The 27,914-nt window shown below is 40.3% G+C and overlaps 1 protein-coding gene across 2 annotated transcripts in view; it reads right to left on the reverse strand.

The window, feature by feature from the left end:
- Positions 1-2,823: 2,823 nt before the first annotated feature.
- The window catches only part of quob (quattro b), a 33,683-nt gene continuing 8,592 nt past the window's right edge, over positions 2,824-27,914 (reverse strand). Inside the window, exons 2-24 of one of the 2 annotated variants that reach the window (XM_023955258.2) lie at positions 20,702-20,899; positions 17,610-19,116; positions 15,527-15,673; positions 15,209-15,332; positions 14,082-14,175; positions 13,755-13,841; positions 13,560-13,676; positions 12,193-12,291; positions 11,972-12,120; positions 11,257-11,395; positions 11,066-11,182; positions 10,748-10,945; positions 8,750-9,678; positions 8,332-8,578; positions 7,641-7,730; positions 6,538-6,762; positions 6,075-6,245; positions 5,597-5,774; positions 5,338-5,454; positions 5,028-5,267; positions 4,531-4,790; positions 3,510-3,574; positions 2,824-3,423 (exon numbers count right to left, since the gene is read on the reverse strand). In XM_023955258.2, the coding sequence (XP_023811026.1) occupies positions 3,536-3,574; positions 4,531-4,790; positions 5,028-5,267; positions 5,338-5,454; positions 5,597-5,774; positions 6,075-6,245; positions 6,538-6,762; positions 7,641-7,730; positions 8,332-8,578; positions 8,750-9,678; positions 10,748-10,945; positions 11,066-11,182; positions 11,257-11,395; positions 11,972-12,120; positions 12,193-12,291; positions 13,560-13,676; positions 13,755-13,841; positions 14,082-14,175; positions 15,209-15,332; positions 15,527-15,673; positions 17,610-19,116; positions 20,702-20,899 (5,472 nt within the window). In that variant the 3' untranslated portion in view covers positions 2,824-3,423; positions 3,510-3,535. Of the gene's footprint in view, positions 3,424-3,509; positions 3,575-4,530; positions 4,791-5,027; positions 5,268-5,337; positions 5,455-5,596; positions 5,775-6,074; positions 6,246-6,537; positions 6,763-7,640; positions 7,731-8,331; positions 8,582-8,749; positions 9,679-10,747; positions 10,946-11,065; positions 11,183-11,256; positions 11,396-11,971; positions 12,121-12,192; positions 12,292-13,559; positions 13,677-13,754; positions 13,842-14,081; positions 14,176-15,208; positions 15,333-15,526; positions 15,674-17,609; positions 19,117-20,701; positions 20,900-27,914 lie in introns of both variants that reach the window. The other variant, XM_023955257.2, reaches the window with a different exon arrangement.

Raw genomic sequence — 27,914 nt, forward strand, 5'->3', positions numbered from 1 at the left:
ATCACACCTCTTGTGGGTTACTTCGAAGCGTTGCCTTCGCTCTCATTACGCCATGAAAACTTTAATGAAACGTGATAAAACGTTTGAGGATAAATAAAACAATACAAAATAACACAAAAACAAGCACAACAAAAAGCTTGTTTCCGCTTGTCAAGGAAAGAGTCAAAGGTTTTGTTTTTGCAGCTCTTTCTCCCATCTTGAACTCTTAACTGCTGCAACCTCGTGAACAAAAGACGTGCTCACCTGCGGCCAACATTAAAAGTCTCAAATTCTTGTGGGAATAATCATATTCTTCTGAGCATGCTTCAATAAAAATTCACTGTCCATTCCACAAACAACAAGAAAAGTACATACATTTAAGCTGCATTTACTCACGCAGACCTCCAATTCTGTCAATTTTGTTTGCATTTTATCGAAATAGAAAATCTGTTTTTGCACTTTTACGGAAGAAACTTATCCTCTTAACCTGATCTCTCAAATATTGTTAATAAGGTCATTTATTACCATATTGTCACCTTATTTATAAATCAAATTAAACTGCATTTGTATAGCCCTTTCCCAAATAATTTGACTCATAGTGCTTTACATGAAAACGTTTTCCAGTTTTACAAACCAAAAGCGACACAAAAGACCTTTAGGGAAAAAAAAATAATTACTATAAAGCATGAGCAATGCCCAAAGTGCAAATCAGAAATACTTTTTGGTTTGGCTTCTGCAGGTGTCATTAAGAAAGAGACAAGCACTTACTGGAGAAATTAATTATTGATAAAAGATTCATAACACCCCAGGAACTTCAAGACAAACATGGAATAAATAACTTCTTGGAATATCAGCAACTTAAATCTATTTTTACAAAAAAGTTTAAAAACAAAGACAACGATTTAAAGCCACCAGACGTAGTTACCCCTCTGATTAATTTCTCACTGAATAAAACTCTCTCCAAAATATACAAACTCTTATGCAATGTAGATAATAATATTTCACTTCCGATAATTAAATGGGATGCAGATTTGAGCATCAGCACAGATGAAAGCTTCTAGTCAGAACTTTGTCTAAACACCTTTAAGCTGACGAAAAGTCCAAATCTGCAGCTAATCCATTTCAAAACTCTTCACAGGATTCACTACACTGGACAGAGGATGTTCAAGATGGGTCTCAGTAACTCAGACATTTGCGAGCACTGTGATAATAATCTACCCGACAGCTACATGCACGCACTGTGGTTCTGCACACCTGTCCAGGCTCTCTGGCAGCAGGTATGTGCCGATCTATCAGTCTGGCTTAAGGTTTTTTTTCACATTCCATCATCCATTTTAGAAGAACATAAATACTCACTTGAGCACAGGTGTTAGCTCACCTTTGCACAAATAGTTGGCGTGACTGAAGGAAATATTTCACACTAGTTGGTTTAAAGGCATAAGTGTGCGTGTGTGAACGATATTTGTATTTCGTACATGTTGACATGTGAACGTTTTTGGAGCCAACAGGTATGTTTATAACATCGGAGTGTGTGTGTGGACAGGCCCCGCCCTTATAGACTTGTATTCCATCTGAACCTCACTGTACTGAGTATAACCATCCAGAAACTTGTTGCTTTGTGCTGCTTCATGGTTTTACCCCCCCCCCCCTATAATCACCCTCCTACCCCCCCCTCTCTCTAACATCCCTCTCTTTTCTTCCCTCCTTTCCTTTTCCGTCCGTTCCAACACAAAAGATTTTCAAATATGATTAAAATTAATAAAGTTTGGCCTGAATTACAAAAGGGGTTTATGCAGACATACCTCTGGTTTGTCTGAAGAGTCATAACCCCTGTTGTTAAAGTAAAATATGTCCAACACAAGAGGCCCTCAGCTTTCATCTGTTTGCCTAGCTGTTGGACAGGACAAGTTAGAAAGAAAAAATAAATAAATAAGAAAGTGACAAGTAACACTTTACAGTTTTGTTGGAGGGATTTTTTATGGTTAAGAATTACTTTAACTTATCAATAACTAGTCATCTGTAACTGTCAGGAAGTCATTTGCACAGCACTGATGACATTTAAGGTCGAACATTTTTAGCAGTTATTATCTGCGTCAAGAAGTTTATCTTCAATTGAAGGGATTCACACTGGTCCCATCACTACAAATAAATATAAGATTTTCCAGACCTTCAAATCATGTTATCCTTTGTTATCATCTTATCCTTTTAATAAGGTGTTTTGGCACAAATGAATGGAGATTGGAAGATTTTGTAGAGTTTATCTGTTGTCTATGTTTGGTCTATCCTTTGGTCAAATTGGGCACAATGTTTCCTTCAAAAAAAAAAACTATATATGTTTGTTCATAGTATAATAACAAACACTAAAACAGAACGAGCAATATGAAAGTTTTCCTTTAAATTTTTTGGTGTCTCTGTTTGGGGGGTGGGGGAGGTTGGCATTTGGCATTTGTCCTGCGGTTCGGGCGAAGATGGGCATTCCATCACGAATGTGAAAGCGGTGGTTAACAGATTTCAATTCTTCAAAGCACTCACAGGAGCAGACGGCCTGTCTTTCCAAAACAAATGTTGCAACCAATTCAAGTTTTAGTACAGAAGAGGGGAAGGGTGTGAGATGTTGGAGAAGAAGAACCAGAAGGAAATGATGAGAATGTAAAAAACAAAACATCTCAAAATCAACAGTTTTTAGTTTATCTCAACGAGCAACTTTAGGAGAAAATGCTGCTGTCTCCTTTACAGAAGGACATTAATTCAATTATCAAAACTTCTGTGTTTGGAAAAGCATTTAAAAGGCACTTGATAAAATTATTTCATCTATTTTAAATACACCAGGGACTGACAAGGACAAACATTTCAATAACTCTTTATTACAAAAAAATGGAAAATGTAATTACAATTTTGCTACATCAAAGCAAACAGAAAGCAATTGTTTGTTATGAGAAAAATGACATTTCTAACAGAACGGATGTTTAAACTGTTACTTAAAACAAAATACTTAGTGGAACAAATTTCAATTTTAGGGAAAGAATCAAAATGTTTTGTAGTTAGAAGAATTAATTTATGTTTGTCAGGAGAACACAAAATAATATCAAAAACAACACAATTATGTGTAAATTACTGGCTAATATTTTCAAACTGCAATATAACTTAGTGTAAAATTTGATTATGAAGAGTCAAAGCAGACTTTGTAGCAATGCAGTCGTTTTTAATTGTGTTGTTAAACTAATTTACAACAGATCACAGTCTATAACTGTTAAAAAAAACACATTTCTCTGTAATTTCACAATAAAAAGAGCAAATTCTACAAAAATGTCCAACCCAATGTCGGGGTATTTGCGATCATCTTTATTTACAGAATGGTGACAGATCGGAGAAACAGCTGGACTGTTTGGCGAGTGTGTGTAAATACTGCCGTCTCCAAGACTGATGCTGAGACATCTCACATACCTACAGTAAAGAGGATAAATGTTTAGATTACACAAAAGAATGGAATACGATCCATATGCAACCAGGGCCAACTTTTTAATATTTACCTCAAAATGCTTTAAACCTCCACGAGTCAAACCTCAGTAGATTTCCCAGCACCAGAGTCTTGAACCTAAAATATGAATGAAAACTGTTATCAAACTGAACAGAAAAAATGTGTGAAAATTGAACCACTTGTGTTTTCATGAACCCTTGTGTGATCCTAACTTTATGTTTACTCAAAAACTACTTGCCTAACCAGATTCCCCAAATAAAGTGACTTCATTGAATTTTGAATCTATACTTTACTTTCTGAACTGAATTCAATTGACTTTAATTCATTCTTCCTCATATTTTTTGTTACACAACACACGAAGATAATCGCCACTGAACACTTTTTTTTTACACAAACCAAGCGTCATAAGAGTTTTTTTTTACAGGTTTATTATTGTCATCAAATATATATTAACTAAATACTTCTGACTAAACTACATTGAAAGGGAGTAAAAAATCGTTTTCAACAGTTTAAATTGATTTTAGAAAGTGAATTAGAAAAGTATTTTTTCTTATTACACAACAAAACAACAAAACGTTGCTTTGACCTGCTTTAAAAAAATTACAATATCAACTTTTTAGCACATGTGCACAACAGCTTTTGTATTGCTGTCTGTCTTCCAGAGACAGAACTGGAACCTTTTAGTTCAGACTGACCCAGCTGCAGCCTCTGGAGGATCTGGTGTGTGCATGTGTGAAGATGTGTAGCTGTGAAGATCTGCAGGCGTGTAGGTGTGTAGATGTGCAGGTGTGCATGTGTGTAGGCGTGTAGGTCTGTAAGCTTGCAGGTGTCTGTATCTGTGAATTACAGAAAGTTTGTGTGTTGTCTTTGAAAACCAGAAAAAAAATTCAAATGCTTTTAAAATCAATTTAAAATCAATTGAAATCAATCAAATCCACCCAAACAAATAGACCTAAATCTGAATTTCAGCAGATCCGCCTGTAAATCAATGCCAGACAGCTTTGTGCAGAAAACAGTGGTTTTTTTGTGTGATTTTATTTGAAGAAATAAACTTTTAAGACTTCTTCTTGCACCTTGCTGCTGAATGATGGATCCTTGTTCCAGTGCAGTGCTTTGTGTTTGGGCTTGGGTGCAACAGGTGGTTGTGTTTTCACAGCAGGTCCCGCCTTTGAAACGACTGTGGGAGCCTCAGCCGGAGGGCGAGTCTTTTTGGGGGTGGAGGAGGCGCACACCGAGGAGGATTCATCCATCCCTGCTCCCACCGCTGACCGGAAGCTGTGGCCTGAACTGCTGAGGCCACAGACGCTCTCTCCTGAAGAGTCAGAGCTGTCCACTGGAAAGGAAACACAACCCACTTTTAAAGCTTGCTGGAGACACATTCACAAAGAATAAAAACAAAAAGAAACCACAACATAAATCTGTTTAACAGAATGCCGTCAGGGATTCAAACAGGCATTTGACCCCACATTGTTTTGGGTCTTTGACACAGGATATCCACAGACTGGTCAAAACAACCCTTTTCAGGGGTCACACTCAGTCAAGACACGTTAAAATAAAGAGTTTTACTCACACAACAAATTGTGACTGTCGCTCTCCTGGTCCAAGTCATCCTCCTCCAGAGACCCAGGAGGTGACGCATATCCTCCGTCTGAAACCACCCTCCGCTTTGGCAAACGCACATACCCTTCAGGAGACAAGGACCCTCGTCCCGAGGAAGAGGAGGAAGCGGAGCTGCTGCCATAACCGATCGATTTCGGTCTCGCCCCCGAGGGCTGAACTTTACTCCCGCATGGCAGAAGCACCTTGTTTTCTGAGAAAACCCATGTTGTAAGGAAAGTATAACCAGATGTAAAGACTTTTCTACTGAGCAAACCGATTACCTCTTCCCATCAGTGCGTAGTTAATGGCTCTGTCGTGAATAGCTGCCTCACTGGGCTGGATGTCAATGAACGGCTTGTTTCCAATACCCAGGAACACTCTTTCCTGCATGCGAACCTCTGAAAACACCCAAAGCTTCATTAATATCAAGAACTGTTCTTTAAACACACATGAATTCAACACTTTATAATCAAAAACAATCAAATAGTTAATATAGTGATGTGTTTTTCTCATTATATATGTTAATGAGTGACACAGTACCTCTGTTATGTATGGCCTGCTCCCACAGGATCTGTTCCAGCTCTCTGGTCCAGGCCTCCTTCACCTCCCTGCTGGCTGCCTGCAGTGTGTATGTGTCCTCACTCTTCCTCTTTCTGAACCAGATCTCAAAGCACAAACCGCTGTCTCCACTGTTCTGGGTCATGCCTATGTCAGATGTCTAAAAGCAGAAATAAACTTCAGCTTACAAGTTACAAGTCCATCCAAACGCTCTATCAAAGTCTGATCATCTTATGATCTGCTTTCAAAGCGTTCCCAGTGGTCTTTTACTTATGATTAGGCTGTTTTTAACCTGATTAAAAAAAAACGTTTTTTTTTTTGGTTTATTTCTCTATAGAAGTCCATGATATTTTAGGTTCTTGGAGCCACTTCCTGTTTGGGACGCCAAAGGTGAGGGGTGACTCAGTTCTCATACACAGACAATGGTCTGTGTGTGTATCGACTGTATGCGTGTGAGTACCTTAAATGACTGTTTGTAGACATATGTGTCATTTCCCGTATCTGTCTTCCTGGTTTTGCTGAAGAGAATGAGTTCTTGGAAAAGGAAAACGTGACGGAAACATTTCTTTTTTCTGAACGTCACCATGAACTCGTCTTGGCGCAGCAGCTGCCCCTGCTCCTTCAGGTTCACCTGTAGGGCATGAAAGGTAAAGGCCAGACTGTTACTGTACAGTTTCTGCAGAAAGTGAGCCTTCATTCCACAAAACCATCTGCTTTAAATCAAACGTGTCTTTATATCTTAGAAAAATTCCCTGTAAGGAACGACATGTACACCCCTCCCTTACATTCCATCTATGATAAAAGTACATTTCTCATTCTGTTAGATGCCACACTGATCCAGAATGTTAATGTTATTGCCAAAAAAAGTTCAAAAATATAGACGAATACATGGGATGCGGAATGCTCTGTGAGGTTGTGCTTACGTCACAGTGGCGGATGGCGTCCATGGCCAGCAGGTTGTTGCCATGGCGCAGCTGGAAGTTGATGACTTCCATGGCTGCCGTGATTTCAGAGACCTCTCTGGTCTGTTCAGGTGTGCACTCCCTCATCATGTCCTGCAGCAGCAAACTGTACTTACTGATGCGCTGCACGGGCTTCAGCAGGTACGACCACAAGTCCATTTTATCACCCAGCTTCAGCTGCTTCTGCTGGAGAGCCCCAAGAGGACACAGAGGATCAATCGTGAGACAGCCATCAAATATAATGTGATGAACGTGAAAAACAGAAATGAATTCAATCAAAAAAAAACTTTTAGGTAAAAGGGGAATAGTTTGTTCAAAATCAATTAGGTTAAACAGATCATAAGCAACAGTTTCTTGGCTTTTTCTGACATCACCAGTATTTTGATAGATAGATAGATAGATAGATAGATAGATAGATAGATAGATAGATAGATAGATAGATAGATAGATAGATAGATAGATAGATAGATAGATAGATAGATAGATAGATAGATAGATAGATAGATAGATAGATAGATAGATAGATAGATAGATAGATAGATAGATAGATAGATAGATAGATAGATAGATAGAAGGTCAGTGCTACAGGCCGATAGTCTTAGTTTTCCTCAGGATGCTTGACTTTGGGGAGAGGAACAATACATGAGGTCTTCCAGAGAGATGGGACATTCAGGTTTAGGTTGAAAAGATGCTTAAGAGGAGACCCAAGCTCATTTGCACAAGTTTTCAACAATCTGGGACTCATTCGGTCTGGACCTGGTGCCTTCCTGACATTCAGTCTCTGTTCATTCGTGTCACATTGTGAAACTTCTTGTTTATCCCTTGTGCTATCTTAGATGACCCCCCCCCTTCCATTGACATGTTCTCCCTACCATGACAAAGGTGGATAAAGGTGGAAAGATTTCATGTAATCCATGGACACCAGTGAAGATCACAAATCATTGAGGAAAAAAGGTTCAGAGAACTGTCTAGTGGGTCTAGATGACCCCACTCCCAACGTTAAAGTGCCTAGGATAACACAAGGGTTACATGGAAATGAAAAAAAAGGTTCTGAATTATCCCACCTTGAAGAAACTGTGTCCGTGATTGATGAGGAGACTGTCGGACTGCGGCTTGTTCTTGCTGTAGAGGGCATACAAAGCAAAGCTCTCCCTCTACAACAAAAGACATTTGTTGTTTATGTTAGTTATGGTTCTTGCAAAGAAATATTCATTTTCCTAACCCAAATGACAACAAGGAGCTGCTTGTTATATCAGCTTGGACCTCAAATAAGCTAAATATCAGCTGGTGAATGATGTTTAGAAGCTTAAATCACATCTGTCTCCATGTATCGCACATCTGGAGGGACTTTCTCAGCAGATGATCGTGTGTAAGCATGCACAATCACTGAGTCAAGCAGCGAACTTTGGCTCATCGTTCCGTTAAATCTACACGTGCCAAAACAGGCTCATGCACTGAGAAATATGTGAAGAAAAGTGGTTCTTGCTTTAAAAACCCACTTTGATTAAAAATTGTGTTTTTGACATGTTCTTGTGGCTCTTTACTCATGATGGAGAACATATATTATGAAAATTAAGCTTTTTCTGCTTAAAAATCAAAGCTGCATTTTTTTAGTTTTTTTTAATTCAAATTGTGAAAAAATAAAAAAAACATTTATTTTGGAAAAGATTGTATTACTCCGCTCCATTCTCATGCATCCATGTATCTCTTTGGTATTCTGCCATGAAGTCACTTCAAAGAATAAACGTAGCTTACATGTCGCAGAAAACAGCGTCCCACGCGGAGGGGTTCACTCAGGCAGCCTTCCAGCTCCTCCAGGAAGTGATGGTGATGGAAGTCGTGGAGTTTCTCTAAATTACCAAAGACGCTCCCCCTCTGACCCCTGAGGTCTTGCGGGACGTCGGGCCTCTCCAGCTCGGGGAAGTAATGTTCTCGGACGTACCCCAGGGCCTTGACGTACTCCCGCTCTGTGGACAGCAGCTCTTCCAAAATCCTCCGTGCTCTTCTGTGCCGATGGCAGGAAATGAAAAATGCAAAAGACCAATTCATGCGACATTACAGATTCAGAAGACTGCACATTGTGTTGACCTTTTTTCTTGTGGAATTATTGTGAAACCAAATCACACATGGATGTGAACACGCACTGTTACAGATAATGAGGAGGGTCACTTACAGAAGACTGCTGTTGTTGTTCTCTGTTGTTAATGTCTCAGGACTCCTCAAATCTTTACAGGAAACTGTGAGTTCCCCCCGTTTCCCGTCATCACTGTCTCCTCTTGTCTCATTGCCTTTCTGTGGTGGTGAAAGACTGTCCTGATGCAGGGTGTGGATGGTCGGCATGTTTTCATCTAGGGACTGTGTCCTGCTGTGACAGTGTTTGTGTCTGATGACTGCAGGTAGAAAACTTGACGCGCTCGTTGCACGTGAGCCCTCACTGAGGGAGCGGCCCAAGTTGTGGTGAAGCAGCAAACCCTTTGGCCCCTTTGTGGTCCTCAGGTCCGATTCACTGTGGTGATCTCTTGGTCTCCGTTTGCCTTCCGGATGGCAGCCAAAGATTTGTGTAAAAACTTGAGTCTCTGCAGCATTTTTTAGAAGTGGTTCAGGAAGCTGCAGTGATTTGGAGTCTTGGTTTGGAGTTTCTTTAAGCTCAGTTTTAGAATCGTGCTTTGGGTGCAGAACAGCAGTGCTGCCTGTGGTGTAGGCCCCCTCTGTTTGGAAGATTGGCTGCAGGATTGAAGAGCCTTCAGCCTCTTCCAGCTCACTCCTTCTTCCCTTTATCTCATTTTCTTTCCCTGGAGGGTTCACAGCTGCGGTCTGTGGGATCTGGTTCTTATCTTTGCCTCGTTTTTTCCTCTGCACCTCCTCTAGACGCTGCTTGACTTCCTGGCATCGCACCCGGGCTGCATTCCACGTTTTCATCATCCCAGAGGCCCCTGGACCCACAGTGCAGGCTTTAGCTCTCAGAGCCTGGAAGTTGGAGTCAGAGAATTCACCTCCTAATCGCTCCTTATACAGTTGGAGAGTGCTCAGGGTCTGCGTTGTCCAACAGCCCTCCCCTATCTGCTCCACAAACTGGCCACATTCTTTTGCAGCAGCAGCAGCCTAAAAGAAGTCAGTTAAAGAAAAGAAAGTGCATATAAGTAAAGCTGCCGGCGGCAATGTACGGCCTGCAGGGACAACCCACCCCTGCCACCCCTTTCACTATAGCTGAGCGCCTGCTACAAGCCCCTCACTCTCCTCGTCTGCCCCCTGCCAAAAAACACCCACTTTTTTTTATTACAGCTTTTCTGTTGAGTTTATCTCCATAGCAACCATTTTCTTTTTTGGTACCCTGGGGCTGACGAACAGGTCTATGTCATTTTTAGAAGAATCTGCAAAAACAAACGTTTGGATCTCCTTGACAACTGAGGTTTTATTGTTTCATTCAGTTTGAGCCAGGGATTCATCTATCAAATTTTTACAATATTCTAGTTAAGATTAAAGTAATAAACAAGGAAAATACCACTTTTGCGAGATTGCCACACTAACGCCATTTAAAATCTAAAACGTATAACTACATTTTTTATCAAGCAGCTTCCCAATGATGCTCCAGGAGTTACGGAGGGAATGAAATCCCTGGTACGAGTTTACATTTCTACAAGATACTAAAAGGGATTTTGTTTTTTAAAAATTCAAGATTGAGGCCTCTTCCCAAGGTCGAAGGTCAAAGAAACATCGGTTGTGGTTGTAGATTTCGGCTGGCGGCATTTGTGTAAAATTCCATGAAGTTATCTTGATCAAACGTTGTTTTTTCCCGCATTGTGGAAAAATTTGAAAATTGCCGAATTTCATACTTTGCTACAAAATGGCCACCAAGCCATAGCTCCTGTGGCCATCCCATAATAATTTTAAAACACCCTTTGGATAAAATACCTGTGCTTTAGTTTCATTAGTGGATTTTGAAATATCACCCACAAGAGATTTTTTCCTGGTTTCTTCTGCTGTGATGTCATTGTTTATTTGCGGGGGTCAAACACTAAGGCCAAAATTCATTTTCAACGGGTATTTGTGAGGAAAGTTTTGTGGTGGGGGGCAACATTTTCACTTAAAGGCGCAGTAAGAAAGAAGAATTGTGAAAACAATATGCTTTCTTTTTCCTGAAGTTAAAAAAGGAGAAAAAAAAAACACAAACCTGCTCACAAAAAGTGTAAACCTGAACCATTGAGTTCAGTTCTTTCTGCCGCCGTTCTGCCCGTAACATGAAGTCTTCCATGTTGGATTTAAAAGTGCTCACAAGAGTGCGTAAAATGTCTGCAGCAGGACAGGAGTTGCTGGTTCCAGTGATTTCCTCTGCCTCCCTTACATAAGTCAAAGCGTGCTGTTGCTTCTCCTGTAGAAAACATGGAAGACATTTATAACCTTCTGAGTAAAAATCTAAAAATTAAGGAGTTAAAGGTTTCCAGATAAGGAGATGTGTTTTTTTCCTTTGACAACTTTAGTTTTGCGATACCTTTGAAAGAGCAAAGAAGAGGCTGAAATCCTGAAAGGTTTTTTTAACGTCTGTGTCATCTGTTGTGCAGAAGTCCTTCAGGCTCTGTTCACCCTCTGTGCTGAACCACATCCCAGCCTGCAACACGCCACAGCAGTTACGCAATCATCCAGTGGAACTATACAAACACGTCAGATTTGAATAAAACTCACCGTGATGACTTCTGCTTCAGTCTCTCTGATCTTCAGCAGGACCTCCAGGTGTTGCAGTGACTCGTTTGACCTCATCACTAGCGTGTGCAGTTTTTCCTCCACTTGGTTGTACAGACTTGTCGCGGACTCTAAAGCATCCCTGCACAGAAGGAGGAAGAACAAAGAAGAGATGAACTTCAGTGTTTACCCTAAAACGGATCATAAAGTGACATTTTTATGATGGAGATTAGATTTGATTTTGTTGGAAATATTGTGTAAACTAAAATAATCCACAGAAATGTGGATAAATATTTCTGAATCTACGTTCAAAAGCTTTATTGCTTTATTGAAATGTGTTGAAAATGAAGATGAGATGCTACAACAACAACACATACAACTTTTTTTTCTTTTTTTAATTTCTGCTCTGATTTTCAAAATAAAAGTTGTTTATAAAAGTATTTATTAATTTTCTCCGTGAATGATATTATTGTTCAGAAAATGTTTCTTCCCCTCATTTTTACTGACGCTGTTTAAGCCTTGAGGCTCAATGAGTCAAATTATTGTATTTTTTGGCGAGTCGAGGGACGCTCCATCTGCCTGAATGTCAAAGGGTGGTACCAAGTGCAGAATGCACAGCGTTACACAACAGATCATTAAGGCTGATGACATTTTCCTGGATTTGGCCGAACATGCAAGAATGCCAAAGTAATACATTAAAAACAGTTCAGTTTCATACCTGTAATCTTCAGACTGTGGAAATCTAAACTCCTCCCTCTTCATCCTGGCCAGTAAGGCTCCTCCCTCCCTTTGCAAAGTTACGAGTCTCGCATCTTCAAGTACGTTTTTCATCAAAATCTTCTGCTCCTGAATGCTTTGTTGCACTTCCTGGTTTACAAAAAAACACAGCATGTGAGGCAGCAAAATGTGTGAATCCATCTTGATAAAACCTCTTTGTACCTGAGTGGTGTCCATTTGTTTTCTGCTGTCCACATTCCTGATGGCCATTTGCAACAAGCTGTCAGCCTCCTGCAGCTCATCCATGAAGGAAATGAGTTTCTGAAACAGAACACAGGAAACCAGGAGCTGTGACAACAGGCTGAGCAGCTTTCATGTACTAAAAACCACAAATAAATGTGAATGCATTCATGCTAAAGATGTAAATGACTAAAACGTATTTCTAATGTTGAAGTGAGAGCAGTACACGAGAATTGCTGTGCGTTGAACTCTTAAAAATGAATTTAGTGACGTCAAAGTTTTTTTTTTAAGAAATATTTGCTTTATTCTGATTTGTGTGTTCATTATTCTGGTGTGTGCTGAGGAGGAGAAATGACGTAAACCTGCTCTATTTCAGTTATTTAACATTTGATGTTTATGAATCAATTCTATGTAAGAAAAGGACATGAAGTCAGATCATTAAGTACTTCAAAGTCCCACTCCAATCAACTATTTTCAAAGCACTCTCAGCGGTCTGTCCAATATGTTGTTTTTAGCTTAAATCAAAAAACCTGTGTTATTTTATAGGACATAATTTCTGCAGAACGGCAGGAGTTCATTGGAAATTCACATCTGAATTGTGGGTAGAACGGATGGAACCCCGCCCCCTTTCCCCTCAGAGTAGGGATCTTGTGGCCTTGCCAGCATAATTTGACAAACAAGCTCTTTTTCAAACAGCGTCTTTTGGTCTGCTCCTGATTCACAACGATTTTGATGAAGAAATATTCAGAAATGCAATTTAAACTTAATTTTCATTGCAAAAAAATGCCACAAGAACATGTTAAAAACACCAAATAACACTATTTTCCTTGGAGAGGAGTTTTAGAGCAGAAGTAAAGACAACCATGGGTGCACATTTAGCAACATTGTGTTCCATTTGATATTTGCAGCCAAACTTAAGAGGGGTGGGAATGGCACACTAAATGTCTAATGACTTTTTCTTCTCCTTTTTTCAATGTTTCCATTGGGTTATAATTATATTGTAACACATTCTTTACATATTTATTCTATCAATGTGTTTTAATCTGTGTGAATGAGCCAACGGAGCAATAAACTCCCATGTCATTTCCCCAGGGATCAATAAAGTATCTGTCTATCTAAGCTGACCTCTTGAAGCGACAGCGTTTGGGAAAGTTCTTGGACTGAACGCAATATGCAGAAATGTAACACATTTAAAAGTGTTTTGTTTGAAGAGTAAGTAAAACGTAAAAAAAAAAATCAGTGTAGTGGTTTTACTTAGCTGTGAGTCTTTGATGACAGCAGCACTAAACCCAGCAGAAGCTGACTGTTTCTCTACAAAGTCACAGGTAAAGTTGGTGTGCCTTTATTACCCGGTGAAACTGCAGCCAGTCAGTGTGACTGTACGTGAAGGTTCCTCCCAGGTCAGAGGTCACCTGTGACGCCTCTACTGTCTTGTTTAGGGCTCTCAAAGAAGTCACCAAGTCCATCTGCTCAACACAAAAACACATACTACAAAGGACTGAAGGAGACCACTGCTGTGTTTCAGGGTTGTTGTGGTTCCTGACCTGCAGGCCGGGGTGTTTCTCAGGTCGTGGGCAGGTGTCTTTGTCCATCAAAACGATGATGCAGTGGACCGGATGAAGAGCCTGTTCCTGTTCAAGCCAGACCACAAGTTAGTGAGGAGAACCTGACATCATTTCTGAGCATCTTGATAATCTGCATGATTTACATAACCTGTGATGAAATTTTGCACTGGATAAAGTTCCTTTTTAACCTGACAGGAACAGTAAAGTTATTCTTTCCCAGAGCGGTCAGTTCCCCACTGATCCTGGCATTATTTCCCCTCCTGTCAGCCACGTCTGGGCGTGTGCATGCACGTTTGCCATGCTAACCTGAGCCATTAGCAGGGCTTTGTAGAGGTGAAGTGGAGGAGGCTTCTTCCTGGCATTGATGATTAAAGTCATTCCCAGCTGTCGAACGTCTTTCCTGTGAAAACATTGATTCGCGTCAGGGCAAAGTAGAACTTGTTCACATCCCGGCAATACTTTTGTGTTCAGGGATTCGGCTGCTTTAGGTTGTTGTTTCAACTCTGCAATCCTAATTTTTTTCTCTTTTTATGTCACACGTCTATGCAGGCTTTGCATCTCACACACTCCTTCCAATGGATTCTTCTGGGGAGATGTAGCTGTTGTGTGAGCCCACATCAAACGTGTCTGCTAATTCTGGCAGGGGGCTGCATACCAGACAGCTGGCTGGGAGCCTGCCGGCAGCAGGCTCTTATAGTGGGTCCTTTTACCAAGGACATGACAGAGTCAAGTGAGTTCACAGAATAACTTTGAATATTGACAACTAAATCAAAACAGTTACACTCGTGACGTGATTATTTGGGCTCTTTGGGTGGCAGGTGTGCACAGTTTTATGGTAGAGGTTCCAGCAGTATTGAGTTGTTGAGGAAGGCATTTTACAGCAAAACTTTATTCCTGACAACTTAGAAGGAGATATTTTATGTGGACACTAGCATCTCCAAGCTTCTGCTACCACTTAGAATGAACAAAAAAGATGTATGCTGCCCTCTATGAACAAAGAAAAAAGATGTCTGCTGCCCTCTTGTGGTTGTATGTTCACATTACATGATCCCTTCATCCATCTTCTTACGCTTATCTGGGACCAAGTCGCGGGGGCAGCAGTCTAAACAAAGATGTCCAGACTTCCCTTGCCCTGGCAACTTCCTCCAGCTCCTCTGGGGGGACCCTGAGGCGGTCCCAGGCCAACCAAGAGACTTATTCTCTCCAGCACGTCCTGGATCTTCCCCCTGGGCCGAGCAGTAGGACATGTTCGGAACACCTCCCCAGCTTCTCACCCTATCTCCAGTGATGGCAGTTCTCTGATGCTGATTCCTTCTCTTGCATGGATTAAGCTGCACTCCAGGTTTACATACATGTCTTCAATAAACTACTTCTCTGTGGATATATAATCAGGATTCAACATCCTGATTTAAGATAATTCTTGCATGCTGTACCTTGGTATGGCGTGAAGGTAGAGCAGCAGTTCACAAACACTCTGTGCAGACACAAGAGGGGACATCCACTCCTCTCTGTCTCCGTGGACCTCCACCACTGCCCTGCCGTTCCTGTCTCTGCTGCCTGTACAAGCAGGTCAACAAAACAGAAAAAAAGGTTTTTGCAGCTAAAGTGCTGTATTTTAGAAATTGTTTAGTCAGAGTATGCAAATATTGGTATTTAGAGATGAAAATATATAAAGTTGCCATAGGGAGACAAAAAATAAAAGCATATAGAGGACACAACTGAATGACAATGATAATTTATTCATCAATCACCTGGTAAATAAATAATTCCCAGTTCCAGCAGGCCGCTGATCCTGCTGAAAGCAGATTCTGAGGTTTGGAGGTTCTGCTGAGAGCCTGAGTTTGTTGCAGAAAGCTCATTTGTAAAGGATGGAGTTTCACTTCTGCTGGATCGCGACTCTATTGGAGAAAGAACAAAAAAGGTGAGAAAACAGTTTTCACAAGAAATAATTGGTTAAAGTTATTGTTTAGGAATTTTTTCAAATTATTTTTTAGTTTTTTGCTTTTGTTATAGGGAGCAGTTTGGATGTAGATTTTTTATTTTTTATTTCAATCCCTACGAATAAGATCACAGAATGTGTCAACAAAACAATAAATTTCCAACCCCAGTCTGGCTTGATTTTCATGGTATAGTTCTCTGTTAGCAACATAATTTCACAAACAAGTTACGATTGCCATCAATTTTACTTCTTAGTTTTACCTTTACAAACACTTGCAAGAACTCAGAAGGGTTTAAACCTCTTCTTCACACCTACGCCACTAATTTGCAAAATACCAGTTAGTCAGGACTGTTGCAGAAATTCAGCATCAATTTAAAAGGAAAAGAATTTTTTTTTTTTATAATTCTAAATAAATTTAGGGGATAAATGGATTGAGAACAGTTTATTTGGGAAACGTTTACTGATAATATGGTGTTTTGATCTGTTTTAAAAGCATTCCCAGGGGTCCTTTAATTCTGATTAAGCCATTTTTAGGCAAAATGTAAAAACATTTTGTCGTTTTCTAGGACATAGTTTCTGCAGAACGGCAGTTGTTCATTGGAAATTCACCTCTAAACTCAGATGACTGAAACAACGACGTACATGCAAGTGGATGCACCAGAGACTTTGGCCCGCCCATTGCAGGATGGCTTCCACAGTTCGTGTGAAAAGTGCTAGAGAACGAGTAAAGCTCTTGTAAATGGACATTTGACGTGAGCGTTTGTGAAGTGGAACATGGAGAGTCTCAACGCTCCACTTCACTTCTTGTTTCATTTTGAATGCTCAGTATCTCCCAAATAAACAAAGAAAGCAGCTTTGACAGACTTTCATCACTGTCACAGCAGCAGCGTGACCGCTGAGCAGAGGTTTCAGGCCTCCTCGTCAGCCGCCTCGCAACCTTTTGTACCTTCCCTCATCGCCGCTATAATAATCTGTGGCATGCACGCCTTTTACTCAAGATGTCAGCTTGCTCCTCTGGAGGCATGCCTGTGCATGGAAGTTGCATGCATGCCATGCTGTCTCTCTACATTAGAAGCCCAGTTCTGCATTTTCTTTCTCCCCCTTTTTTCACTGTAGGGGCTATTTCCGTTCACTCCCGCTGAGGAGGAGTGAATGTGGCAGAGAGAACTGAGGCAGCGGAGGGAGAATCCCTGCAGGAAGGTCTGGCTCAAGTTTGATCTCTGACTTTTGAACCTCCTTTCTGAAGAGCCTTTATGAAGCATGACACTGGATGCAGGGCGCCGCTGCAAACACGTGAGGTCATGGCTGAGTTTAACAGTCTGTTTGGCTTGGATGTTGGAGGCTCTCCCTTCACTGAGCAGCAGACTGTTATAGATGACTGTGTCTCCATGATAATAACAGCGTGTGTGTGTTGGGGGGGGTTACTTATTCAACCTTTTTCGTCCTAGATATATTAAGAAAAGAAAATCTTACTTTTAACTTTGGCGTGGCAAAAGGCAAGACAAGTTGAGAAACAAACAAACAAAAGGGTTTCAGGAGAGAAAGATTCCTTTTAAAAACTCTCTGAAATAAAAGTGTCCATTCTAGGGTTTTTTGGAAATTCTTCCAGTCCCTGAGTGCTGCAGACTGAAAGGATAAGGAGGAGTTTGATTTAGCGATTCTGTAAACAGAATCAGTTTTCAAGACCGGTCTGGTGAGATGAAGTGTCCAAAAGCTGGCTCAAAAAATGAAGAGAAAGACAAAGTAAAGTTTTGTAAATTAAAACCAACCAGAGGATTTTACGTCAAGGAAATGGGGAAGTCCAATTTAGGGAAGGGTATAGGGCACAGTGGTGGGCTTTGAAGGGAGCTGTTGTTATCAATGGAATGGCAGAATCACATCCATAAACTTTGTACCTTTTTTTGAGCCCTTCTGCCTCCCAGCCTGATGATCCAGCCGTGCGCCTTTTCTGCTGTGGATCAGATCTGAGATGGTCTCCGGACAAACGTCACTGTGGCTTCTGCTGTTGAGCTGATAGAGAACAGGGCTCCCTGCAGGAGTCTCCGACACCGTGGACAATGACCGTCCTTTAACCTTGTGTTTGCTTACTTTTACAGCCTCCCCCATTTGGTGTAGCTTCAGTTCACCATCGCACGTCACCGAGGTCACATCCGGCGCCGGATGCACAGCAGCTGTGCTGCCAAACTGCTGGGGGGCTTGCTGAGTTTGAACACTCAGATTTGACGCGGTTTCATTCAGAGGGACTTCAGGTTCAGGGATGGACAGAGGATGGCAGTCAAGGTTCTCTGAAGTTTGTTCGCAGCAGTTTTTTGGATTACACTGACAGGAGTCACTCCACATTACAGGATTTTCGCAGCCGTTGCAGATGTTTTCTAGGTGTTCTTCAGGAGCTTCTGGCGTTCCTCTGGGCTTTCCGTCCCCCACCTCACACAGGTGCACCTCCTCCAAGGCAGACAGCAGGTCTGCATCCCCCCTCTCAAAAGCTACCGGGTTGCTTAGTGCTTCGAGGTATGATTCTCTGTACCTACACTTCAAATCTGGATGGAAGAGCTCCAGGCCTGGTTGCATTTGGCTGCATGGGTTACAGGGGTCCTCTGCATGCTGAGGGGCGTGTCTGCAGGAGGCTCTCTGTCCAAGTGGAATAGGTGGGGGAGGCCTGACAGGTTGGAGGGAAACTAATTTGTTCTGGATTTCACAGCTGTCTCTCCGTTTCTCCACAGGCTGCTTCCCGTTGGATATGTCCACCAGATCTACATAATCGCCCTCCATGCCCTGACAGCTATGACTCTCCCAAGTGTTAGGAGAAACCCACCCCACAGGTTTGATTAATGGTTTGGTCCCTAATTTTGGGACTCGTCTCCCATGTTCCACTTTGATAAGTCTGGACTGCACGGGTCTTAGAGATGCTGACATCTTGTCCTGTTTTGGAGGAATCACAGCCCCCACTGGGAGGGTGGAAGAGTTAAACTGAGAGGAAGCAGAAACCTCCTTCGCCTCCGTCTGTGTTTTACCACAAACAGACACTTTCTTTGGTTTGTCCAGGAATTCTGGGATGGCAATTTTAGCCCAAGGCAACTTGATTACTCCCTGGTCAGTGCAAAGCAAACAGCGAGAAAGAGCAGCTCCGTGGCGTCCTTCATTGATGTTATTCAGCCAGTCCTCGGTGAAGATGCAAGAGTAAGAAGTCTCTGGGATGGGGGTCTCCTCAACTTCTCTGCAGCCTTCCTCCAGGAGACTTTTCAGGACGATCCGTGCCGCTTGGTCGCCGAACGGTTCCACTTGGAAGTAGAAGTCTCCAGGACGCAACAGTAAGGGGTTTACAGACGCCAACTGGATAACGGTTTTATCGTGGAGACACAATGGCCAGCCTTCACAGCGGAAAACCACATCCGAGTATCCAGCCTGGGAATAAAACACAAAGTAAGAACAGATGAAGCTTTTAAAAAAACATTTTAGTCTACTTTGTTCTGTCCTGCAGCAGTCCTGAGCTGCATGGACCAGATTGTTTTCACATCACTCCTTTCTTTAGTAAAAAATTTGCCCCTGCCAAATACATAAAAACTCTCTAAATTTCCCCACATAGGAGTACCTACTAAAATTGAATTTGGGACATAGTGAACGACCCTCTTCAAAAAAAGATGACATTACATCGGAAAAAACTGTCATAAAATAAATGGACAGCACTACAAAATGGCGGACGCACTATATCACTATTTAATTAGTAGTGAAGGAATTCACACATGTCCTATAATTCAATTCAATTCAATTCCATTTTATTTATATAGCCCAATATTTACAAAAATAGCCATCTGGATTCATCTGGATGAAGCTCATCTGCTGGACTTTAAACATGTAGTTGTAGATTTAGATAAGTTAATTCTTCTCTATGAGTTCTGGTAAATCGCCTGTCCGTCCTGGGGGAGGATCCCTCCTTCATGTGGGCACCCCTGAGGTTTCTTCGTTTTTTCCAGATTCATTTTTTAGGAGTTTTTCCTTACCGCAAAGGGTGGTCTAAGGCAGGGATGCCCAGTGTAGTTTAGTCTGTTTAGTTAAAGTTTAGTATTATCCTATTGAGTTCTATGTATTTATGATCCATTGGATTGTATGTCTACCTTACAATTAACTGTAGGAAGCCCATTGAGATGACTGTTGTGAATTGGACTGTACAAATAAAATTGAATTGAGTTGAATAGTCATCTTAATGGGCTTCATGCCAGTGATTGTATAATAAACAATTACAAAATCAAACAAAAAGAGCCCTAATAATTTCCCAGAAGTCTGCAAAAAAACAGTGTGCATCAATGCTCACTAGATAGACCACAATGCATTGTATTTTAACAATTTTTGTGAAAAAAGTGTATTTAAAAATATTTTTTAAAATAAAATAACGTTTTTATCTTCAGAAGACAGTGGACTTATAAATGATCGCCGCAAAAAGATCATATCAATTAGATGTTAACCTTGTGAAATCTATGACATTAAATTTGCCGTCTAAAAAAAAGGGTTGTGAGCTCTATGTCCGAATTGCTTTTAAAATCTAGAGTACTACATAGTGCCGCACCATATCGTTTTTTAGTAGTTAGGGGTTAGGGTGGGTTAGAACTAACGTTATTTTGTCAGCTTTTGTTGGTGCCTATTCTGTTCTACATTTTTTTAAAGGAAAAATGTATTTTGGACTTTTTTTTTTCCATTAACAAACTCGGTTACATCCTCTGCGAGTATTTATTAGTACTACAGAAGTACCACGCTCATGCAAAAATGTACTATTCTACAGATATTTTCACATGTAAATAATTTTCATGACCAGGTTTTGTACACTGAGAACACAGCACAAAAATCTGACCTTCATTTAAAAGCTTGTATAAGTGTGTTCAAAAAATGTAAGAAGTGTGCTTAAATCTAGGAGTTGTTGCCTGAGAGTTTTTTTCTTTCACTCAGTAGATTTCACTTTTCAGGATGCTGCAGTAAAAACAAGCTTCATACTCACACATGCAGCCTGCTGGACACTCTCCAGCAGATGTTTGGAAGGAATCAGGAAGTCCAGCAGGCACTGCAGGGCATCGCCATGGTAGCGTTCCTCTATGGTCCGAAAGAGCTGGCTGATGACGATGGGTGCAGTGACCTCAAAAGGAGGGAAGAGGGCCGACAGGGCAGTCTGGATGGACAGGTCCAGAGATTCTGGATTCTGGAGACAAGTCAAAGTCAAGGCTGATGATTTCATGCAGACCCTCTCAACATACGTCACCTTCTTGGGTTTAGTAGAGGAAGCTTTGAGCACCTGCTGATCGGAAAGTTGACTTTCAGTTTACGTGTGGATGTGTCTCTTGGGTGGGAAGTTAAAACGGCCATTTGGCACAACAAATGCATGCAGTGGAGCAGCCATAAAAGCAGCCAACCATGAAGCAGAAGGGCTGCAGCAGCAGGAGGCCAAACTTGGACAATCAAACCACCTTTTTGCGGGAAACTGACGCCGCATGTCAGACGAAAAAAGAGCGTTTTTTTAAGAGCCTCATTGTTGCAGTATTTGGTTTGCAGGATGTAAATAACTATTTTAAAAAACTATCATATTAAACATATTTGTCGATAAAAAGTCAAAGTACATTTAATTTAAAATGTTTTCTCATCAGTATGCTACCTGGAGAAGGATATATTAGCTAAAATGTTGATTATTTCCTGAAAAGACTATAGAAAACAACAGTTTAAGTAAATTGTAAATTTAGGCCGGACTTGTTTAGCAGGATTACTTTTCACAATAATAGCATAAGTAAACAAACATTCTGAGACTGGTATTCTACATTTTTCGGTGTTTTTCTGTTGTCGATGTTCAAGTTTTCTACTATTACAGATGTTATTTTTAATTGGGACACAATCAGAAGAAGTGTGTAAACCCAGCAGATACTACTTAAATAAATAAAGTTTTTTTAGATTCCTTTCAAAATAGTGTTTTTGGTCACATTTTAAACCAAAACCAGTGATATATATCTTTAAATGTTCTGCAGAGATCCACCCAACCTCCTTATACAAAGAACAACAACAAAGAAAAGTTACAAAGAACATACATAGTGTACAGTCAAATAAGATGATTCTGAGTTGAAGTGCAAACATTTTCTGCATGTTTATTTTGTCAATACTTAATTTATAGATTATTTGTAGAAGAAAAGTATATGGTCCATGATAAATTCAGGCGAAGACCAAAAACAAAACATCTGTCTATCCATCTTCAGAAACCCTGTAATTTGGGTTGCTGGAGCCTTTCCCAGCTACTGTTGGATGAAAAGCTTGCCAGTGTGTTGCAGGGTCACACACCTCACCTTTACACCTTGGGGCAATTTGGAGACACCAGTGAACCTATGAATCATGATTTTTGCCTGTGGGAGGAAACGGGAAAGCCCGAAAAAAAAAAAACACGCAACCAAAAGGAAGCACGCACACAGAAGGGACGCAGCTGGGATTTGAACCAGCACCTTCTTGCTGTGAGGCAACCACTACCCCGCCGGGCAGCCCTGTAAAGTTTAATGAATTTTATTTAGTTATTTAAAGAATTTATGCTAACATTCAGAAAAACTTGAAGATGTTAAACAAAAGTTTTTTTCTTCTGCGAAATGTTTTCTACATCAAAAAGAAAAAAAAAACAGTAAATCTGACCCGGCAACAAACCATCCTGAGTGACTTTGTTTCACATCTGCTTATTAAAGAGCGTCTGGTGTATTTGCAGCCCAGAAGGGTCAAACTCTCAAGACTCAAAATGGAAAAAAATAGTTATTAAAGAAAATGTCTGTACTCATGAAAGACTTTTGAGTGCAGTGATCCCAGCTGTGATGGTCTTCACTGTACGCACATACTTTGAATGATCCCCCCAATGTCTGCATCGCTCAGGTTTCCAACGCCAGATGTGCTTCGGGACAAGATCAAGTAAACATTTGGAAACGATTCAGATGAAAGGAAAGCATCTTTAAAGCATTCTTGGTAAACCAGCACAGCTTTAAATTAACAATGTTTAGAGGTCTGAGATTACAGTAGATTAGGACAACTGCCAGGCTTCTGAGACGCAGTTCTGAAGAAACTACTAGGATTTATACGGCACTGCAGGATCATTAAGGTAAAAACTGAAGGGCAATTTTTCTACATGAGTTGCCGTTCATGGTGGTCAGCTATTAAGCCAAAAAAAATCAATCAATTTTGTTTGGTTTGTCTGTAATGTTTCTTTTGTTTTAATTTGAGTCTTTCTGGATGTTGTTCTTGTAAAATGTCTTTTGTGTTCAGCAGAGGAGGAATTTAGATTTCAGCCAAGACGTTCATTACTGGAGTTTAGAAATTTCCTAAATAATTGATGCAACTAAATTAAAATTAAAAGACATGACAAAACTAAAACTAGAATGTTGAAGCTGCTTGAAGTGATTTAGGACTCAGAGTATTACATTTCAATGATACAATTGTTCTTATAAGCCAATGAACCATTTAAAGCAGATTAAAAAAAGGCAAAATGAGGCATTTCAACTCACTGAAAGATCAGGAAACACTGAGGTGAGATGGATCATTTGGAACAATGAGGCAAACAGCTGAGCTTCAGTGGAGGATTGTGCACGGAGGCGTAGCCACAAACAGGTACAAGGCACGCTTCAATCCAACACAGAACGCTGTGGGTTTTGTTAGTAAATTAAAACTCTGCTGCGGGGGTACGCAGAGTGTTTTCGCTTAAGTCCTCTCTTTAACCCTTGTGCTATCCTAGGCACTTTAACATTGGGAGTTGGGTCATCTAGACCCACTAGACAGTGCTCTGAACCTTTTTTCTTCAATGATTTGTGAACCTCACTGGTGTCCATGGACTACATTAAATCTTTCCACCTTCGTCATGGTAGGAAGAACACGTCAATGCAATGGTGGGGTCATAGGATAGCACAAGGGTTAAAGTGCCTATGATAGCACAAGGGATAATGTCTTGTCTATTTGGTGTCTGGGGTTGGGACAGGTGTTTTCTCTTGTAGGCCCATGTTCTCAAATACAAAAAAGAAAGACCAATGCTAAATCCAACTAATGAATTTCCTGTTTGCTACAGACAAACTTGCAGTCTGACTCACCAGACGTAATCTTTGGGCAGTGCTGACATACAACAGTTGTTCTTTGTACTTTTGTAATCACAGTTAAGGGTTGAAATGCTTATTTTAAAATGACTAACAGGTTAAGGGAGTTCTCAGAAACGCTGGCTGTAGAATTTTAACAACTTTTACTGACATTGCACTTATTTTTAAATTTCGTCCTTCACCTTAGTTGTCTAAATTTGAAGTAATATAGTATGTAACTTTGTGGATGGTCCAATAAAGGACTATATAAAATCAAATCAATAAGAAACTTATAAAACATCACTTAAAATGTATGCATAATTGAGATTATGATACCATACTGATTGTCTCAATGAAAAGTTTGAAAGAATACTTAACCAAAAAAAAGTAAAGTTAAGGGTTGAAATATAAAAAAAAATATTTTGACATTTCTAAAACATAAATACATTATTTTATTAATGAACTTGAAAGCTATAAGTAAACGTTATAAGATAAACATGATCAGCATAAACGTCAAACACTAATTGATAGGTGGGGTATCATGAAGGATGTTTTTTAATTACAGCTACAAAAACTAGTAAAACATTTTAATTGGGTTATTTGTTGTTTGGAATTATTTTTATTTTACAGAGCTATGGTAACAGACAATTGCACTGTGGTGAGATCAATAAAGTTTTGTTCTAATTTCAACAAACTTTAGTAGTCCTGTTTGCCAAAGTGTTTCACACATTCATGCATGCACTCAAAAATAAAAACTTTTCATGTGCTACATAATCAGGACCAGGATTTGACTTAAATCACTGCACAATAACTTTTTTAAGTTAAATTTGTGGATGATATGCATAAAGGATATTAAAAATATTCTAAGAAAACAAACTACAGATAGAAAAACAAACAAAAGCTGCAGTGGTTAAGACTTGACAGTTGAAATGAAGCATTTGCCAGCTCTGAAGGATCTGGATAGATTGCCGTCACCAAGAACCACAGCAGGCGGGCCTTTCCTGCAGTCAGCTCTCAGCGGCCTGCTGTGCTGAAGTCGTCTCACAGCCTCGCAAAGGTTTCTGCTTTTAGATTCTTTCCCTGTTTAGCCTGATGGCCAGAACAAAAACAAGAGAGCAGCAGCTTCAAAGGCCTCACACTGGATAATACTGGGACTTTTTCCACACCCAGGAGCATTTGTGTGCTTCAAAATATTAATAATAATAAAACACCACGTGCTTTTGTTTTTAATCCAGTGTAGATCTCAAGCGTAAAAGTCTAATTTTTCTATTCACAGGTATTAAAAGTGTTTTTCATTGTTCTGTTTAGCAGGTGCTGGTGGGGTATGACGTTGGATCCAAATCAATATCAATATTTGGGAGTTTGCATTTTTCTATCGTTGCGTGTCTTCAGAGGAGCAGAATTCCTTTCTTGTCTTGATAGTCCACATCTGTCACAATAGATCACGAACTGGAGCGCGGAAAAGCTTTGAGGCGAGCTCTGGAATCGTAATGCATCACAGCTGTGTCAGACTGTCTGCAGTCACTGAACTCTGGGCTCTGCTGTATTTCTGGAAGCCAGCTCTAAACTTGAGGTCATCTCCAATAAAAAAGAAAAAAAAACAGCTCAGAGTTGAATTCAACAGTTCCTTACTGCTGTTTTATTCATTTCAGTGCTGTTTTGGATGTGAACACTTGTTTCATATTTTATCAAATGCCCAATAGTGGTAACCCCCCCTTTTTTTTTACAGTTTGTAAAAAACAAGTATTGTAGCAGCTTCATTTTCTAAAGAACACATAACGTAGGCCTAAGCGTTTACCCTAAAATGGTAACTTAGTTAGGTCAAGTGAAGCCCTTGTTAATTAAAAAAGAAAGATTTTTTTCCTATTTACTTTACAATTATTTCCATTTAGACACTAATTTGAATTTAAAGAAAAAGATTTACCTTAAACAGTTAACATAGGTGTCCCCGATGACAGAAAATATAAAACAAGTTGCATTTAAAACTCACTAATGCTCATAAATGAGACATTCAATTATTTGGAAGATGTTAAAAACAATGCTTTTTGTTTAAACAAATTGATCAATAGGCATTAATTATTTTTGAGACGTACTTCAATCATCTTTTAAAGTATTGTCAAAGCGTTCTCAGTGGTAATGCCATTTGTATGGAGTTCATTCAGTCTCATTAATCAGAAATGCACACAACCTGTTTCACAAATGCACATGCTCTGATTCACAACTTTAATTTTACACAAACGTGCATTATAAATTTGGAAATGCAGTGTTTCACAAACACACACGTTGTGTTTCACAAATGCACAATAAGTGTTCTCGCAAATGTGCACGCTGTGTTTCACAAAAACACAATACATTTTCAGAAAATGACACTACATTTTACAGAAATGCACAACAGATGCTTCACAAACATCATTTTTAGGTACACTTGTAATATGAACTCACAGATCTTGTAAATTTTACAATGTGCATTCACAAGCCCGCTCTCATTGGTGAATCTCCCCCACATTTGTGAAAGATTTCTCTGCGGTGAATATTGAGACTCCCTTCACGCTGCAGGTCAACTAATGTCACCATTGGCTAATGAATTTGTCAATCAAACTCATCAGCAAAGCAGGCGTGCTCGCTTTCAGCAAATCGAATGGCCCCATATACTTTCTCCAGCTTCCACACTGATGTCAGAAGTGAAGGTGCACGGCACACAAGCATGGCGGAAAGGTTTTAAAGTCCAGAAGATGCAAAGCCCACTAGTTAGGAGTAACAAAATCATCCATTATCATCAAAGTCAGTATTGTAACTCTGTTCTAACTTTTGGAGTAATGCAACAGGATAGTTGGAGGCTGACTCCACTCTCAGCCCAGATTTGAAAAATGGATGGGAAAAAGGGGGGGAAGTGTATTGATCTGTGATTGACAGGGAGGTTGGCTTGAGGTAACGTCTTTGTTATAGAGAGTGGTACAAAGTGATGCCAGTTTCTCCACAGAACTTTCTGTGGAAGTTGAAGATTTTTCTCCTCCACCTTGTCATGATCCAGACCGAAGGGAACCGGTGTCTGAGTGCTAAAAGGACGCAGCATCATAGCTAAGGATAAAGTATTAGCAAACTATCCCGAGTGAAACATTCATTTCAAATCTCATCACCAGGACACAGTTCGCTGGATTCAATGCCAACTGCATTCAACCACTGTCGCCTTGCTTTTAAGTCCACTGGAAAGTTGAACAAGCCGGTAATTTTTGACGAGCAAAGGCAATAAACTCACGAGCCATGCTAAAGCTAACACGCTAACGACCAAGGGGTACAGAATCAAAGATGGGCGGGGCTTTTTGCCACCTGTGTGAAAGCTGGAGAAAGTCTAGGGGGGCATTCGATTGGCTGAAAGCGATCACGCCTGCTTTGCTGATGAGATTGATTGACAGATTCTTTAGCCAATGGGAAATAAGTTGACCTGCAGCCGTGAAGGGAGTCTCAATATTCACCGCAGAGAAATCTTTCACAAATGTGAGGGAGATTCACAAATGAGAGGGGGTATGTGAATGCACATTGTAAAATTTGCACGATCTGTGAGTTCATATATATTACAAGGGTACCTAAAAGTGATTTTTGTGAAGCATCTGTTGTGCATTTCTGAAAAATTGATTGTGAATTTCTGAAAAATGTATTGTATTTTTTGTGAAAGACAGCGTGCACATTTGCGAGAAACACTTATTGTGCATGTGTGAAACATTTCGTGTGCATTTGTGAAACACAACATGTGTTTTTGTGAAACAGGTTGTGTGCATTTCTGATTATTGAGACTGAATTAACTCCATACATTTTTAGCTAAAATCAAAAAACCTGTGTCGCTGTCTAGGACATACTTTCTGCAGAGCAGCAGATGTTCTTTAGAAATTTGACTCTGAGTTGTGGGTGGGACTGTTGACGCAGACTTAGCCCGCCCCTTTCCCATCATCCATCTGTTTACATTCACTTCCGCTAGCTTAACCTCAAGCTAACAATAACTGGGCAACAAAAACGGTGAGCACTATTGGAGCTATCCAGCCGTATAGTTTGGATCCAGATTCCGGCTCATACAAGGAAAATAAAGCATTCATGGATCTAGTTATGTGCAATTGGGTGCATCAGAATGGGGTGGAGCAGGGAGCT

This window comes from Oryzias latipes, chromosome 5 (assembly GCF_053564925.1).
Source record: "Oryzias latipes strain Hd-rR chromosome 5, Olatipes_Hd-rR_3.1".
NCBI classification, from domain to species: Eukaryota; Metazoa; Chordata; class Actinopteri; order Beloniformes; family Adrianichthyidae; genus Oryzias; species Oryzias latipes.